This window comes from Leptinotarsa decemlineata, unplaced genomic scaffold, assembly GCF_025532065.1.
Source record: "Leptinotarsa decemlineata unplaced genomic scaffold, Ldec_3_MD MMD2_tig00026307_RagTag_RagTag, whole genome shotgun sequence".
Lineage (NCBI taxonomy): Eukaryota > Metazoa > Arthropoda > Insecta > Coleoptera > Chrysomelidae > Leptinotarsa > Leptinotarsa decemlineata.
In genome coordinates, this window is record NW_027412681.1 from 16,619,041 (window position 1) to 16,633,303 (window position 14,263).

General features: G+C 37.2%; 1 protein-coding gene and 1 long non-coding RNA gene across 2 annotated transcripts in view; one reads left to right on the forward strand and one right to left on the reverse strand.

The window, feature by feature from the left end:
• Positions 1-14,263, reverse strand: part of LOC111513083 (transmembrane protease serine 9) — a 54,929-nt gene that overhangs the window by 19,133 nt on the left and 21,533 nt on the right. The window contains exons 5-7 of the mRNA XM_074181117.1: positions 13,190-13,288; positions 4,579-4,860; positions 1,968-2,235 (exon numbers count right to left, since the gene is read on the reverse strand). Coding sequence (XP_074037218.1) covers positions 1,968-2,235; positions 4,579-4,860; positions 13,190-13,288 — 649 coding nt within the window. The remainder of the gene's footprint in view (positions 1-1,967; positions 2,236-4,578; positions 4,861-13,189; positions 13,289-14,263) is intronic.
• LOC141485130 (uncharacterized) lies at positions 9,983-11,644 on the forward strand. The gene is made up of 2 exons (XR_012467023.1): positions 9,983-10,595; positions 11,555-11,644. It is a non-coding gene; the product is annotated as an uncharacterized lncRNA (long non-coding RNA).

The following is a 14,263-nucleotide window of genomic DNA, read 5'->3' on the forward strand; positions in this document are numbered from 1 at the left end:
GAGCACAGGAGATGTTATTATTTATTAAATTATATAGAAATGTGACCGTCATGAGGAATCTACGTGTATTCAGCGATATAATATTAAATTGGTTCAAAAGGATGGAATAGTCAATTCCCCTTTGGGGGTAAATACCTGTAGTGCGAAAAGACACGAATTTAAAAACTTTCTTTGGACAGCTTCAATTTGCTGTGTGTGAGAATTATAAATGGGATACCAGATCATCGCCCCATATTCTAGTTTGGACCTCACATAAGCATAGAAGAGCGTGATTGTCACCTTTATATCTGTAAATTCTCTGGTGTTCCTCATTATGAAGCCCAACATTCGACTAGCGGACGAAACAGCTTGATCTATATGTGATACAAAAGTGAATTTCTGATAAAAATGAATGCCAAGGTTTTTCATTTCATTAACTCGACTTATGGTATTGTTATCAATTTCGTAAGTAAATTGTATTAGACTTTTCTTTTGTGGAAAAAGACAATACATGACATTTAGCAATGTTAAGATTCAAACGATTATTGAAACACCAATCATATATCAGATCTAATTAATACTGTGAGTCTAAGCAGTCTCCATAATTTTTATTCGCCTTGAATATTTTAAGGTCATCAGCGTAGAGCAGTTATGAATTGTTCATTATTTTAGTTAAATCATTAATGAAAATCAAGAACAAAAGAGGTCCTAAATTCGAGCCTTGGTGCACTCCGGAACGGGGAGTATATAAAGCAGACTTAAAGCCTTCATACTGTACATACTGTTTTCTATCGAGTAGATAGTTTGACATGAGTTTCACCAATTTTGCTGACAAACCAAATTCTGAAGACGCTTGAGAATAATGAAGAAATCTATTTAATCGAAAGCTTTTTGCATGTCTGTATAAATGACGTCAACCTGCAGTTTTCTATCCAATGCTTCAGAGACACATTGTGAAAGACATGCAAGATTAGTTATGCACCACTTCTTTTCTACAAACCCATGCTGATCATCTGATATTATATTTCGTATTGGACTGTGAATATTGCTCAATATTGAAATGGCTTTATAGTGTTTTATTGATGTTATATCAGCCTTTTCAGCTAAAGGTCAGGAAACTCACAAGTTTTCAAACAAAGATTATGTATATGAAGTAGGGGACTCAGTAAAGGGTAAATACATCTTCGATAACATCTACTTCATTCACCTGATCGATAATTATTGTTGGTAAACTGTTTGTGCAGTTATCAAAGGTATTACATGAAGAGACATCAGATATAATATAAACACTTTTGAAGAAGTTTGCAAATGCATCCATAATTTCCTGCGGTTTGGTGTAAGTTTTAGTTTCATCCTTCCGGGAATTTTCGAGTTTTATTGATTATTTCAGGGATTTCAAATCATTTTATATCATATTAGACAATGGAAGTCCGAACTGATGATATTCGGTATGAAACATTGTCGACACTTTTATCATTGGGTCTCATGGACGTGAAGAACTTCGTTCTTTGGTGACATACCTAAACTCGGTCTACGAGAAAATAAGTTTACCTTAGGGATGGGAAGAAACAAATAAGTCAAACAACAAAAATATTCCTCTAATCAGTCAAAAACCCCACTTCGCAACAAATAAACAACATCAGCCCTATACCAACTCCACTTCGATGCAGGTCATAACATCGACTTCAGAAGCTGCAAAATACACGCACTAGAAAACCAGGATCATAAAGGATGCAATGAAAATTGAGAAAATCAATGAACAACTATGCAAGGGTATTTTTTCGCCCGCCCATAAAAAATGTCTGCATGTGACGGTGATAACAGGTTTCAATAGACCATTATTTGCAATAGTTTTTCAGACTTTATTATCATTCAGGTATCCTAAATAAAAAGTTGAACTTGAACGCCAACTTGTTTGGTGAAACACGCGTCGAGAAGAATATTGCATTCCTGGTGATTGCATTAATGAGAAATACTTCAATACTCACATGTCAAGTTCAGTTCCACAATGGGCAGCACTCAAAACGTAGAATTTCGTAATTAAAGCACCACCACACGTGTACAAACGAAACTTTACTCCGTCTTCATCGAAAGTTTCTCCTAATCTTACCATCCATGGAAATTCACCATTTTTGGCTTCTTCTCCTCCAATGATTCTAGTTTTCATTTGTCCTTTGGCTAATCCACAAACATCATTGGGAATCCAACTCCACGCAGGGTGTTCTTCGATGTAGGTTATATTATCAGATGTATCTCCTTGAAAAAAATTTTAATTGGATTTATGAAAACGGTCTCCTGGGGGATTAGTCTCAATAAATTATTACTGAATTACATAGTGTTTTTCAACCAATTCGAATATGGACCATTTATAAACTGAAGACTGTGTACTAAAGTCTCCAAATGGAATTTCTAAACATTTATCTCTGCCAACGTTCTGGTAAATGATTGCAAGATACCCCACAAAGGTAAGTTAACTGAACCAGAAAATTGGCAGAAAACGTGTAGGGATTCTCACATTCGGAAAAAGTTGTAGAGTAATAACCAGAAGAAACCCAAAAACCACCTGAATCAAGATGAATACGCTGTACGCAGTCGTAATAACCAGTTGTGAAGAGAAACTCAAAATGTATGAACCTCTGAAGAAGCTAGCCACGTGCGCCAGCGAAATCAAAAATCGACGGCCTCCAAACCCGAATAAAAATAGAAAGACATATGTATATCGACCAAGTGGGTTGCTTAAATATAAATTTCTCTATGTATTGTAAATTCCAGCTCCCGTTCCATGTTCGGTTTTTGACCAGTCTGTATACCGGGTATTTCTGTAGAGCGTGTTCTTAGGATGATTCTTAGCGAATTACGACCTCAATCGGAAAGTTTGTGTCCAACATGTATTTGAGTGGTTTCTAACCGAGAACATGTTCAGTGTTCTGTTTTGCCAGATTTCTTGTAACTTGGTGAGTTTTTTAGTCTAAATTTCCTCACCCTTACTTTCTCCATCATCGCAAGACGTAGAAAAGGGAGCTCCAAGAGGTTCTCCAATGCAGCTGATGAAGTGGTTTTCATTGCTCACGTTATTCCTAAATATACATGTCTTTGCCTTCTGCTTTGTTTGTTAGATTAGATTGTCGGGGAGCTGGCGTCTGACCTGATTCACTGGGACCTTTTCAGATCTATTGTGATGCTCTTTGGTTGTTAGAGCTCATTGTCTAGCTTGATCTCTTTGATGAGACTCCATAGCCTTGACAATGACCCCTTCATATAGGTGGCAGCCTCTGGTTTCTCTTTCCCGCATCTTGCGTGTCTCAGCCTTGCTATAGCTTCGCATTCACAGAGCACATGCAGTGCGGTTTCTTTCTCTTCTTGACAGAACCGGCATTGGGAACCGGCATTGGGTTCCTTCTCTCAAACCCATGTTGCTTATATGTTCCCTGAGTCGGCTATGCCCCGTTAGTAGACCCACAACTACCCTTACAACCTTACGGTTTTGGTTTAGCAGATCTTCCGTGAATCTGGGCGATGTTTTTTTTATGAACTATTTCGCCTGCTTCATTCCTGGGAGCTTATTCCCCCAATCTATCGATTCGGCTTGCATCCTTGAGTTTATGGATGTCTTTATACATGCTTTCGCTACACCGCAAAAGGGTTCTGGGCCGATCACGGGCTAGAAAATCGGCGTCTCCATTGCCCTTGTGACCCTCTTCTCACCAGTTTTGAGAAGACTTGATATGAGCTGAACGCCTTAATTGCCGCCTGGCTGTCGGAGAAAATGTCAATGGTTTTATTTGTGACCTTCTGCCTGTTTATTTCTCCTATACAGTGTTCAATGGCCGCTACCTCTGCCTGGAACATAGTTGCATTATGTCCGAGGCTGAGTGCGATTCTCGTCTTTTGCTCTGCCGCCGAATATATAGGCTCCCACTCCTTCTTGGGTCTTTGAGCCAGCTGTGTACCAAGTTTCTTCCGCTTTTACCGGTGGGCCGTTTTGCCAGTCCTCTCTACTTGGTATGATAATTTTGAAAATATGTTATCCACGGGCATTCAGTTCATTGTACAGTTTCAAGTATTCTGCACCGTGTGACTGGCTGATTGGGGTTTGCCCCTGCATTAGCTTGTGTGTCCCTAGTCGAGCTTCTCTTTTTATGCAGATGTGCAATGGTTGAAGTCCGAGTAGGACTTCATAGCTCCCGCGACACTCATTCATGCCAGTCTTTGTATGCCGCCTAATAGCCTAGCCGTACCTGATTGCTTTGTTCTTGTCCACCAAGTCACTACACCATATGTTATCATGGGTCTCACTAACCTTGAACATAACTAGAGTGTCATTTTTGGGTTCAACCTCGTGAGCCTGTGATCGAAAGTCACACCGTGGCACGACGAGTGGTTTTTTGGGCATTCACTGAGAGGTTCTCATGCTCTCTGCATGCGCTCCGAGATGTCGCCTGCAAATTTCCCTCTTGTGACTAAAATCACCAGATCGTCAGCATATCCCAGGCAATATATGTCTTCTTCAGATAGCTTTCTGAGGAGATGGTCTACTAGGGTTGGCCATAGCAATGGCGATAGTACGCCTTCTTGTGGACATTCCTTCTCTGCTCTTACCTGTATGATAGCCTCTCCTAGAGTGCGGTATATCATCCTCTTTTCTAGACTGACTTTCATCTATTGACACACGACAGCTGATTGATTCGGTCGTTACTTGATGAATATCCATGGTAATTTCTAAACTACACCCCACGATTTGATTTCCACAAACTTTATTTGAAAAATATATCACGACATGTTTCGCTAACACAGTAGCTTTGTCATGTCGTGATATATTTTCCACATAAAGTTTGTTTGTTAATTGCAGTCGTTTATTCCATCTCTCACTTTGACTGCCATGGGTTTAATCATCATGTTGTAGATGCAATACTCTAGCTATGTCTCTCCGAATGTGCGTCCAGCCAGCTTCAGTTCTACATCCGCCTTTCTTTTAATTTTTCGAGATCTAGTATAACTCCCATGATTGACATCCCTGACAGATTCATCTCTTCACCTGGAAGTTTGAGAGATCACAGCCACTGTTAATATATACATTGTTTCATGTTAAAATACCTTGTTTAATTTTTGGCCACCAGACCAAAGAAGTATATGTTATCACCACTGAGAGCGGCCTATACATCAAGTCTAGTTTCAGGCTCCGTGTCTTCACATACGTACGCTCTCTTTTTTATCCTTCCAGGTCTTGATGGCGGGTCAGTCTGGGATATGACCAACTTTAGATATTCAAACTCTCCTGACACTTCTATTATTTATTCACCTCGAAAAAGGTCCTAGTTCCCTTATCTTGGTCGTTCTAGTCAATGTTTCTTTGATATTAGTATGAATTGATAATCTTTCTCTAAAAGCCCATTCCCGTCTCCATTGCAAACTTATACTGATGAAAATCTGAAACCTGAAAGATATTTAATATTTCTTTGCTTGATCCGGTTCTGATCATAGGCCCTATTAGCACATTCAAAGGCTGTAGTCATACGGCATGTCTTCAGTGTTGCTCAGCCATGAGCAACACTGAAGCATGGGGCCTTCTAGAGATTCGCCATATTGCGATCCCTTTATTTTTTTCTCTTCATTATTTTCGAAGCCAATTTATGTCTGACCATTGTTTTTAACATTTTATTTTCAAATTCGAGAGCGAGAGATATTTCATTTAAATCCTACTTGTTTTGACGCAAGATGCCTAATAATCGGCTCTTCAGCAAACTAACTCACCTGATACATATATGATCAAATTCATAAAAGGCACAATATATCTGAAATGTGGTAGTTTACGTAGGAAATACATTTTGCTACTGAAACAAAATAAATATCGTACGTTACATGAAATAAATGGTAGCACTACTTTCATTTATTTATCCAATTTATTATTCACATAAAAATTGATTGCTTATGTTAATTCCACATTGTTCTCAACGGTGAATGAGAAAGTTTAATTTTTAGATTTCCACGAAATGATTTTTGGAAGTGAAATATTTTAGAAAATCAATTGACCCATTTTGTTTATCATTAAATTATCTTTGAAGAAAATATCCTGGTTTTGTTTTCTTTCAAGTAACCATTTTTTTATTCTTGAAAATGAATATTTTTTTCATCATCACCACAAATGTTAACTATCTACTGAAGGGTTCTTCTTTAAGTGGTCTCTCAAAGAGATTTAATTCATAATATTACCGGGGGAGTTTTTTGTTGGCTGGTATTCATCTATTGATCTGAATATCTCATCGATCTGTTCCGTATTTGGGACCACAATCGTAATTCAGTTTGTCTTACTATTTCAACTGATTTATGTCAGTAAAATGGCAGAAATCGGTATCAAGGACACTGCGATCAAAGACACTTTCAGTCCAGAAAATAAAAATGACAGTTATTTGATGATTTTCAATAGGTCGCTTTGTTTCGAAGATACAGGGCGGAAAAGAAATTCGACAATAACAATTTTGGTAATTTCGTAGCCGAAATAAAAGTATAGCTTACTACACTGGACCTACCAATTAATAAAAAATCTAAATTTATTAGTTTATATCACTCCAGTGGAAGATGTGGAAGATTTGAGAAATCGGATAATTGCTGGGTGTAACGCAATCAGAAACGATCCTGGTGTTTTTGAAAGAATACGGGAGTCGATGAGGGGAAGATTGGATTTTTACATACAAGCAAGCGGGGGGTAGTCGAAACAAAGCGCCCTATCAAAAATCATGAAAGGACAAAATATCTTCAGAATAGTCCAAGGAATAGTCCTTCAAATTTTTGCCGCATGTCTAATAAACACTCTGTAGAATTGAATATATCAAACATGTTCATTGTTCATTGTAGCAAGCTATTATAGTCTGCTTAGTTCGACCAACATATTTTTTATCGCAATCCTCACTTTTCTCAACTTTTCCTTTTCCGTCGTTTTGTCTTTCGGGTTACCCAACACTTATTGAAGTGTACGAGCAGATTCCAAAGCCAATTTCATAGTAAATTTTTTAAACATTTGAACCAACACTTTGGTGTCTTTGTATCGTATGGAAGAACTATAAATTTTGAGTCTTCATCTTTCTGATAATTCAATAATTTACGAAGGCACTCTTTAAAATTTGTCTTCTTGGTTAACTTGAATTTTTGAAAGATGTATGAGCTATCTCTTTGATAAATAATGTAAAGATTAGGTATAAGTCAGGTATAAGTGGTAAGTATAATTAGGACAAAACTAGGAATTTATTTTTGAGAAAGAAAGTTTTTGGCTTTCTACTACTCCATCTTGATATAAAAAAGAAGGATGAGAAAGTCTTCCAAAGAAAGGAAGGAAGTAACTCTATATATGGATGTGTAGATCATGCAAAGAAGTAACTTTCAGACACAAACTGAAAGAAAGTCCTCCTGAAACAGCTAATTTCATATAAACATTGAATTATACGAAAAAAAGAATTCTTTCGAAACAAATACTTCTCTATGAACACTGAATTATACAGAAGATACATTTCTCTACTCAGTTTGTATTTCAAACATTCGTTGTGGAATAAAAATCAGATATCATTCACATGAGTTCTACTTTAAATAAATGGTAACAAATTGCACTTACATAGAACACTGCCATCCTCACTGGTATACACCGATGTTTCACCTTAAGACACTTGCCCCAAGGCAATTCAAATAGGAATTTATATAATGACCCTTGTCATGCAAGATAATGATTCGTCTAGATGCATATGAAAACATTAACATAGTTCGTAAAAAGTAGTTTCAGTCATCTCCTGATCATGCTTCCTTGGTTATCCAAACACGCGTCGAGAGACAGCATTTTTGTTCTGGTGAAGTAAAAGTGATTTCAAAAGAATTTTTTTATTCGAACTTATCCTATTTTTAGGGTACTGTTGACGGTGCAATTAAAAAGGTGTATCAGTTATTAGTTCAGTCCGTTTCTATGAGTCGACTTTGAACTGTAATATATCAATATTTCGATTTAATCGAATTAAGGGCTATTCCAATCACTGCACTTTCGACAACGTGGCACAAGTGATCGATTCCATCTGCATAAAAATTGTGTGCTCGGGATTCGATAAAGTCGACGAAGGCTGTTTTTGCCTGGTCTTGATTGGCGAAGGTTATACCGGTGAGAAAGTTATCGGAGTGCTTGAAAAGATGATAGCCGGTTGGCGAGAAGTGAGTGAGGCAGAACTTGGACTCTCAATTTGTTCAATTTTTGGACGAAGATTTGTGAAAGGTGTGGACAAGCGTTCTCGTGTAGCAGGCAGACCTCTTCTATTAACCAGTCCGGCTGCTGCTGACGCAACTTTCGATATATTTTGTCGATTTCCTCACAATATGACTGACTCTGCTGTCAGCCGCTGACTACCATACAGTGACCATGGTCTTTTTTGGTGGATGTTCACCTTTGAGATACACCTGGATAATTTATCGATGTCCAACCACTGTCCTGAATGTCTTCTGTTGTCGTAGAGTATTCACTTTTATTCATACGTGACGATCCGATCAAAAAAAAAGGATTGGTTTGTTTGCGCAAATGCAAAGAAGAACAGATCTTGAGACCTGACAATTTCTGTTAATCGTTCAAATCATGTGGCACCTACTTTTCTAGCTTTCTGACCTTTCCAATACGTTTCAAACCATAAAATACCGCATGGTAGCTGACGCCTAAGTCTTTCGCCATCCCACGCACCGTTTGTGATAGGTCAGTCTCCACCAGGGTCCGCAAATCCTCTCCTGGATAGCTGTAGATCAGCTATCCAGGAGAGGATTTGAGGAGAGAGATCTTATTTTCGAATCTGAAATCTCCAGAAAGAAATGTTGTGAACTAATGTCGAGCATCAGTCTGTTCATTAACACTATCATTGCCAATGCCTGGTTAATTTTTCGGGCCGTTTCGACAGTGCTCTGGTTCAATTTGAATTCTTGGAGGAAGATTGGCCGGAAATCGTTTAACGACATCAAGAGGCAAAAAAATTGAGATTTGGATGAAATGAACAGCATCAATGTGTAGAGTACAAAATTCTCTATCGATCGGTACACACCACGACAGAGTAGAATAAATATTTATTGAGATATGTAGCTACATAAATACATAACATTGAAATCAACGAAACAAGCTGATATTTTCAGAGATATGCCGAATTGTCTTCTCTCTGCAAAGCCCATTGAGTATTAATAATTTTATTTCAATTGCTGTCCAGTACCTACCTGCTGGTTTCATCGTTGAGGTTCAACATGTCGGTATATCCACACCAGTACCCTAATTTTCAAATCAGATGAACACCCACATCAAGAGAAAAATCAGATGTCTCTCTCGGTTTTACTTTTGTAGTTAGTTAGTATCATCAGAAGATGACAGTTTCAGTCATCTTCTGATGGTGCTAACTTGAATAGCGAAACGCGAGTCAAGAGATATTTTTTTTGTTTTGGTGTGATAGAAGAAATTTCACAGATTCACAGAAGATGCAGCTCTAACTATCGAACTCGGTAGATCTTTGAAAACACGATACCTTCGCCGGTTACTGATTCTGATTACCAAGGAGAAAACGAGAGAAGTATCGACTCGCTCAAGACGAGAGAAGGCATATTTTTGTACTGTCTTGGCAAAAGGACACACTAAGTAATGAACAAATCTTTAATCTTTTGTGACAAACTAGGCAAGTTATCCTCCCCAAAATCTTTATCTTCCAGTACTCAAGGCCTCTTTCCCACGGGGAGCTTCACATCTCTCGCTCCCAACTGAGAAGAAGGCTCTTAGCGCCAAATTGCAACGAGTCCAGTGGAGCCTACAGACGAAGAGCGGGAGCCGCCACGTCTCTGAGGGTGTATCGTGCACCTCGAGCCGGAGACCCTTGTCCCCTCCTCAAAATGCAAAAGGATGACAAGAGAAGTGAAAACGACTGTCCCTAGTTGACGCATCACACTATCATGGTAGATTACGATGTGGGGCTGTTATTTAGTGCTGTCTGCAACTGACCCGCTCTTTAGGTACGTTTATACTAGAGATTTATATCATTACATTTCTCTCTGCAATAAAGTATATCAAATGTAAACCTTGGTGATAAAAGCTAGCCGAGATTTATTCAAATAGCTGAGAGAAAATGATCGAGACAAAATGTCGTAAATGTAAACAACGCTGAGACAAGTCTCAACTAGTTTCTGATAGATCTCGCAGGAGTTGGTCGGCCGTCTACTTTTTAGCAGTTTCTCGGGATACTTTTGTGCTGTTTTCTGTTAAAACAGTGTTTACAAATAGGTGAAATGTCCGATAATAAAAAAGAATGAACACGTGCAGAAGTGACCGATTTAATTGCTTGCTATGAACAACACCTTTGTTTGTGGAATGTACTTTCCAATGAATATAAAAATAAAATAATAAAATCCGATGCCTTTAAAAAATTAAGTGAAAAATTCGGGACTTGTGTGGAAGAAATGACTAGAAAAATCCATAACCTCCGGAACCAATTTAATACGGAATTAAAGAAAATTAATTCTAAAAAATCAGGACAAGGAGTGATGACAATTATGAAACAAAATGGCCTTATTTTAAAAATTTATGGTTTATAAAAACTAGTTTACAGACACGACAAACAACTGGAAATATGGTAAGTACATATGTTATTTTTTGCAAATATGTAGTACTATGGGCTACTTACAGATTTTTCTCCTTTTTTACATACATTTGTACTGCCAAGGAACTTCTCCGTCTGGTGAATTAAAATAATCTCTAAACTCATCTCGAATTTCCTTCGCAGTATTACAGTAATTATTAGATCCCTGTTGGGGAAGGGGTAGCAAATTATTATCTGGAAGTCCCTCAATTCTCCAACTACCGGGTACAATTTCACCATTACCATCTTCTATGTCAAATACATTAACTGTTGCATAAAATTTTCTTGAAGATTTTTTTGTCATCAAAAAATTATGTAACGTACATACAGCTAATATTACAGAATCGGTTTTTTCGGGCTTAAGAAGGATAGGCTTTCGTAAAACATGGAAAACGCTTGATACTATGCCGAAAACATTTTCCACCATTCGGCGTGCCCTCGAAAGCCTATAATTATAAATTCTTGCGGAGCCTGGTTTCATGATATATTCTTGAAGTGAAAAGCGTCATCTGCGACGACTATGTGGGGTAGGTACCGCTAGTCGTCGTCCAGGCAATGGCTTCTTTGGTAGATTTATACCACTTCGCTGGATTATACCAGGCATAACACTAGCAGCAAAAACGCCCCCATCGGAAATACGTTCATTGCAGCCAATATCGACAAGTAAAAATTTGTAATTGACGTCTACCAATGCCAAAAGTACCACGCTGTGAAACCCTTTGTAATTAAAAAAATAACTCCCTGAATTTGGAGCCGCTTGTATGGTGACGTGTTTACCGTCTAATGCACCTCTACAGTGTGGAAAATTCCACTTTTTTTCAAAATCATAATTTATCTTCAACCATTCTTCATTTGTTGTTGGCATCTGTAATATAAAATAGAATAGCATTAAAAGACAATTCTTTTTAGGATTAATTTAATTATTATAATGCAAACTTCATTTCTATTTTTAGGAACAATGTGATGAAGGGAAAAAAGCTCTCTCAGCATCTTTGGAGAATAGAAATGAAGAAAGCACGTCTGACTCCATCCAAGAAAAAACCCAAGAAACCAGTAAGCCGGTGAAAAAGAAAGCGAAGATAATAAACGATAAGAAGAAATTACTTGCGAAAGCACGAAGCGCACTTTCAAATGATGAGTATGATACCTTCGGTTCGTTTATTGCTGGTGAACTTAGGGCATTGCGTCACGATTTTTTGAAAAGAAAATTGAAGAGAGGGATTCAGAAACTCGCTTTGGAAATTGCAGAGTAGGATGAAGAAATGAGTTCCTTGGTACAATTTTCAAATACCCCATCGACTTCCACTACATCAACTTTTGACTACAATCCTCTGTGTATACTTTGCCAAATGAGTATACTGGTCTCTAGTTTATTACATCAATAATAATTGATTCTAGTGAGCAATTAATGTAGAGTCCATTTAGTTTAATAAAGGTTTCTTCAATTTAAAATCACTTACCTTTAAATAATCCTTTAAGCCAATGGCAATGGCTTGACACACTTCATAAACCATATCCGATATTGCAGACTTTGATATGCGAAATAGATAGCTCAAACTAATGTAGGTGTCACCTGAAATTCATTGTTATTTTTACCTCTGCTATCACAGAAAAATAAAACTTTCATAGCTGTGGCTAAATATCTTAAGGTGACAAGCACCCTTTCATTAACTGAAATTGCTTCTCTCATTTTGGTGTCATTTTTTTGGATCAATGGCCCAACCAAATTTATTAAATTATCGATATCTGATGACAACATTCTCGCGAAATTGTATTGGATCTTCAACTTTTAGCTCATTAATTAACTGAGTGTAAGCCTCTGCAGTACTTCTTCTCAATAACCAGTTCTTCACCCACACTTTCTTTTTCCTTCTTTTTTTATCGTCCAATAATAAAATTATTATTGCAGCAGCCTGACGTTTACTACAAGGCATATTTTAACTGAAACTAGACGGTAGACGGACAGAAAAAGTGTCGAGAAATCCTAATTCTCTATGTATCTAAACAGAACAGCAATTTATATCAGAATTTCTTCTCAACTAGAGGTATCAGGTATTTTATTGCGTGACACTTATGTCGTAGTGAAAACTTGCAAGGAACTTTATTTCTCGATACCTGAGATATCTGTAATGATATAAATCTCTAGTATAAACGTACCTTTTTTTGGGATATCTTGACATATGTAAAGACGGAAATGAAGTCGCAAAAGGTTGTGTGGAAGTCTGCGAGGTGTTCAACGTAATTTTCGCAACTTTATCCATCCCCGAACAAAACAATTATGGCATTCGAAAATAATTGAAGAACTTTTTATTATCCCGTCTAAGTTCTGGATAAAGCGTGGCAAAAACTTTAGGAACTAAAATGGCTTCCGGTTTGAATGGGCGGTATGGGAGCGCGTTAAGTTCCCCGTGTGAAAGAGGTCTAATTGTTTGAAATACTCGTAAATGAAATAAGGCAAACTAGATATACACAACAATTCGAAATGTAATTATATTTTATTTAGTCGTAAGAAATATTAGAAATTAACATTGATTACAAGAACGTTGTCTTAGTTGCCTTCCTCTCAATAATTCCTTGGTATTTTGATTATTCACTGATATTATCCAAAATCCACTCCAAAAAGGCTGGTACGTTAGTATATACGGAAGGAGATTCCCCGCAAATTGGTTTTCCGAATGAAACCACACCTGAAAGTTGAACATAGTTAATGTAAAGCCTCAAGTTATGAGAAGGTGAATGATTGATTTTCAATGAGAAATTTAGGCACATGTCAGTAGTAACAAGATGTTTGCTGACATGTGTTGTGTATCCAATCAATAAAGGATAATTCACAATAATTCCCCTTTCGATTACCCATGATTTACTCAGGTTTATCAGGTATTGAACAGTGACAGAGTGTAAATGCACGACAGGAATAAACAAAAGAAAGTGCGTTTCATAAACTCATGAACAAAGAAAAGTGTAAACGGTATTGTATGGGAGACCAGACGAATATTTACGACTCGATACGAGTGATTTATGATTTGATAGTGTGGCATGTGGCATGAATCCACCTCAAAATATCAATTTGCTTCAAATTTTAAAAAAAGAGAACTTGTGGATATTAATACAATAATCGTATGGAAACACACATATGTTATCGAGTATATCCAACTTCACTCAGAAACATACATATTTCATGGATCTTGAATAATGATTCGTGAAACAATCAAATTTCAAAGTGACAATATCGATATTGTCTGAGTCTGATGTGGAATCATTTCATTTCATGTATCTAAAACCTGACAATTTCTAAATGAAGCTGAAACGAATAATTTTCTATCAATCAGTATTTTGTGACCAACTGCCCTAAAAACTAGTCAATATGAATTTTTAAATAAAATTTACAATGTTTTGTATACAAACAAAATTCATTGATAGGATAAGGGAACATTTCTAGAAAATGGGTTAGGAAAAAAATGATCTGTAGAAACTTTTCATTAATGTTTGATTGCAGCAATCGCGCTGTAACCAGAAGTGCTGCAAATCACCACTACTCAACATGACCCCTGTCTTGGAAGGCTTCAGAATATTTCGAACGATTGAGATCTTCATATGCATAGCATATGGGTATGATGTTTTTTTTTTCGTTTTGACGGTAACCATTCTAGCGAAATCATACT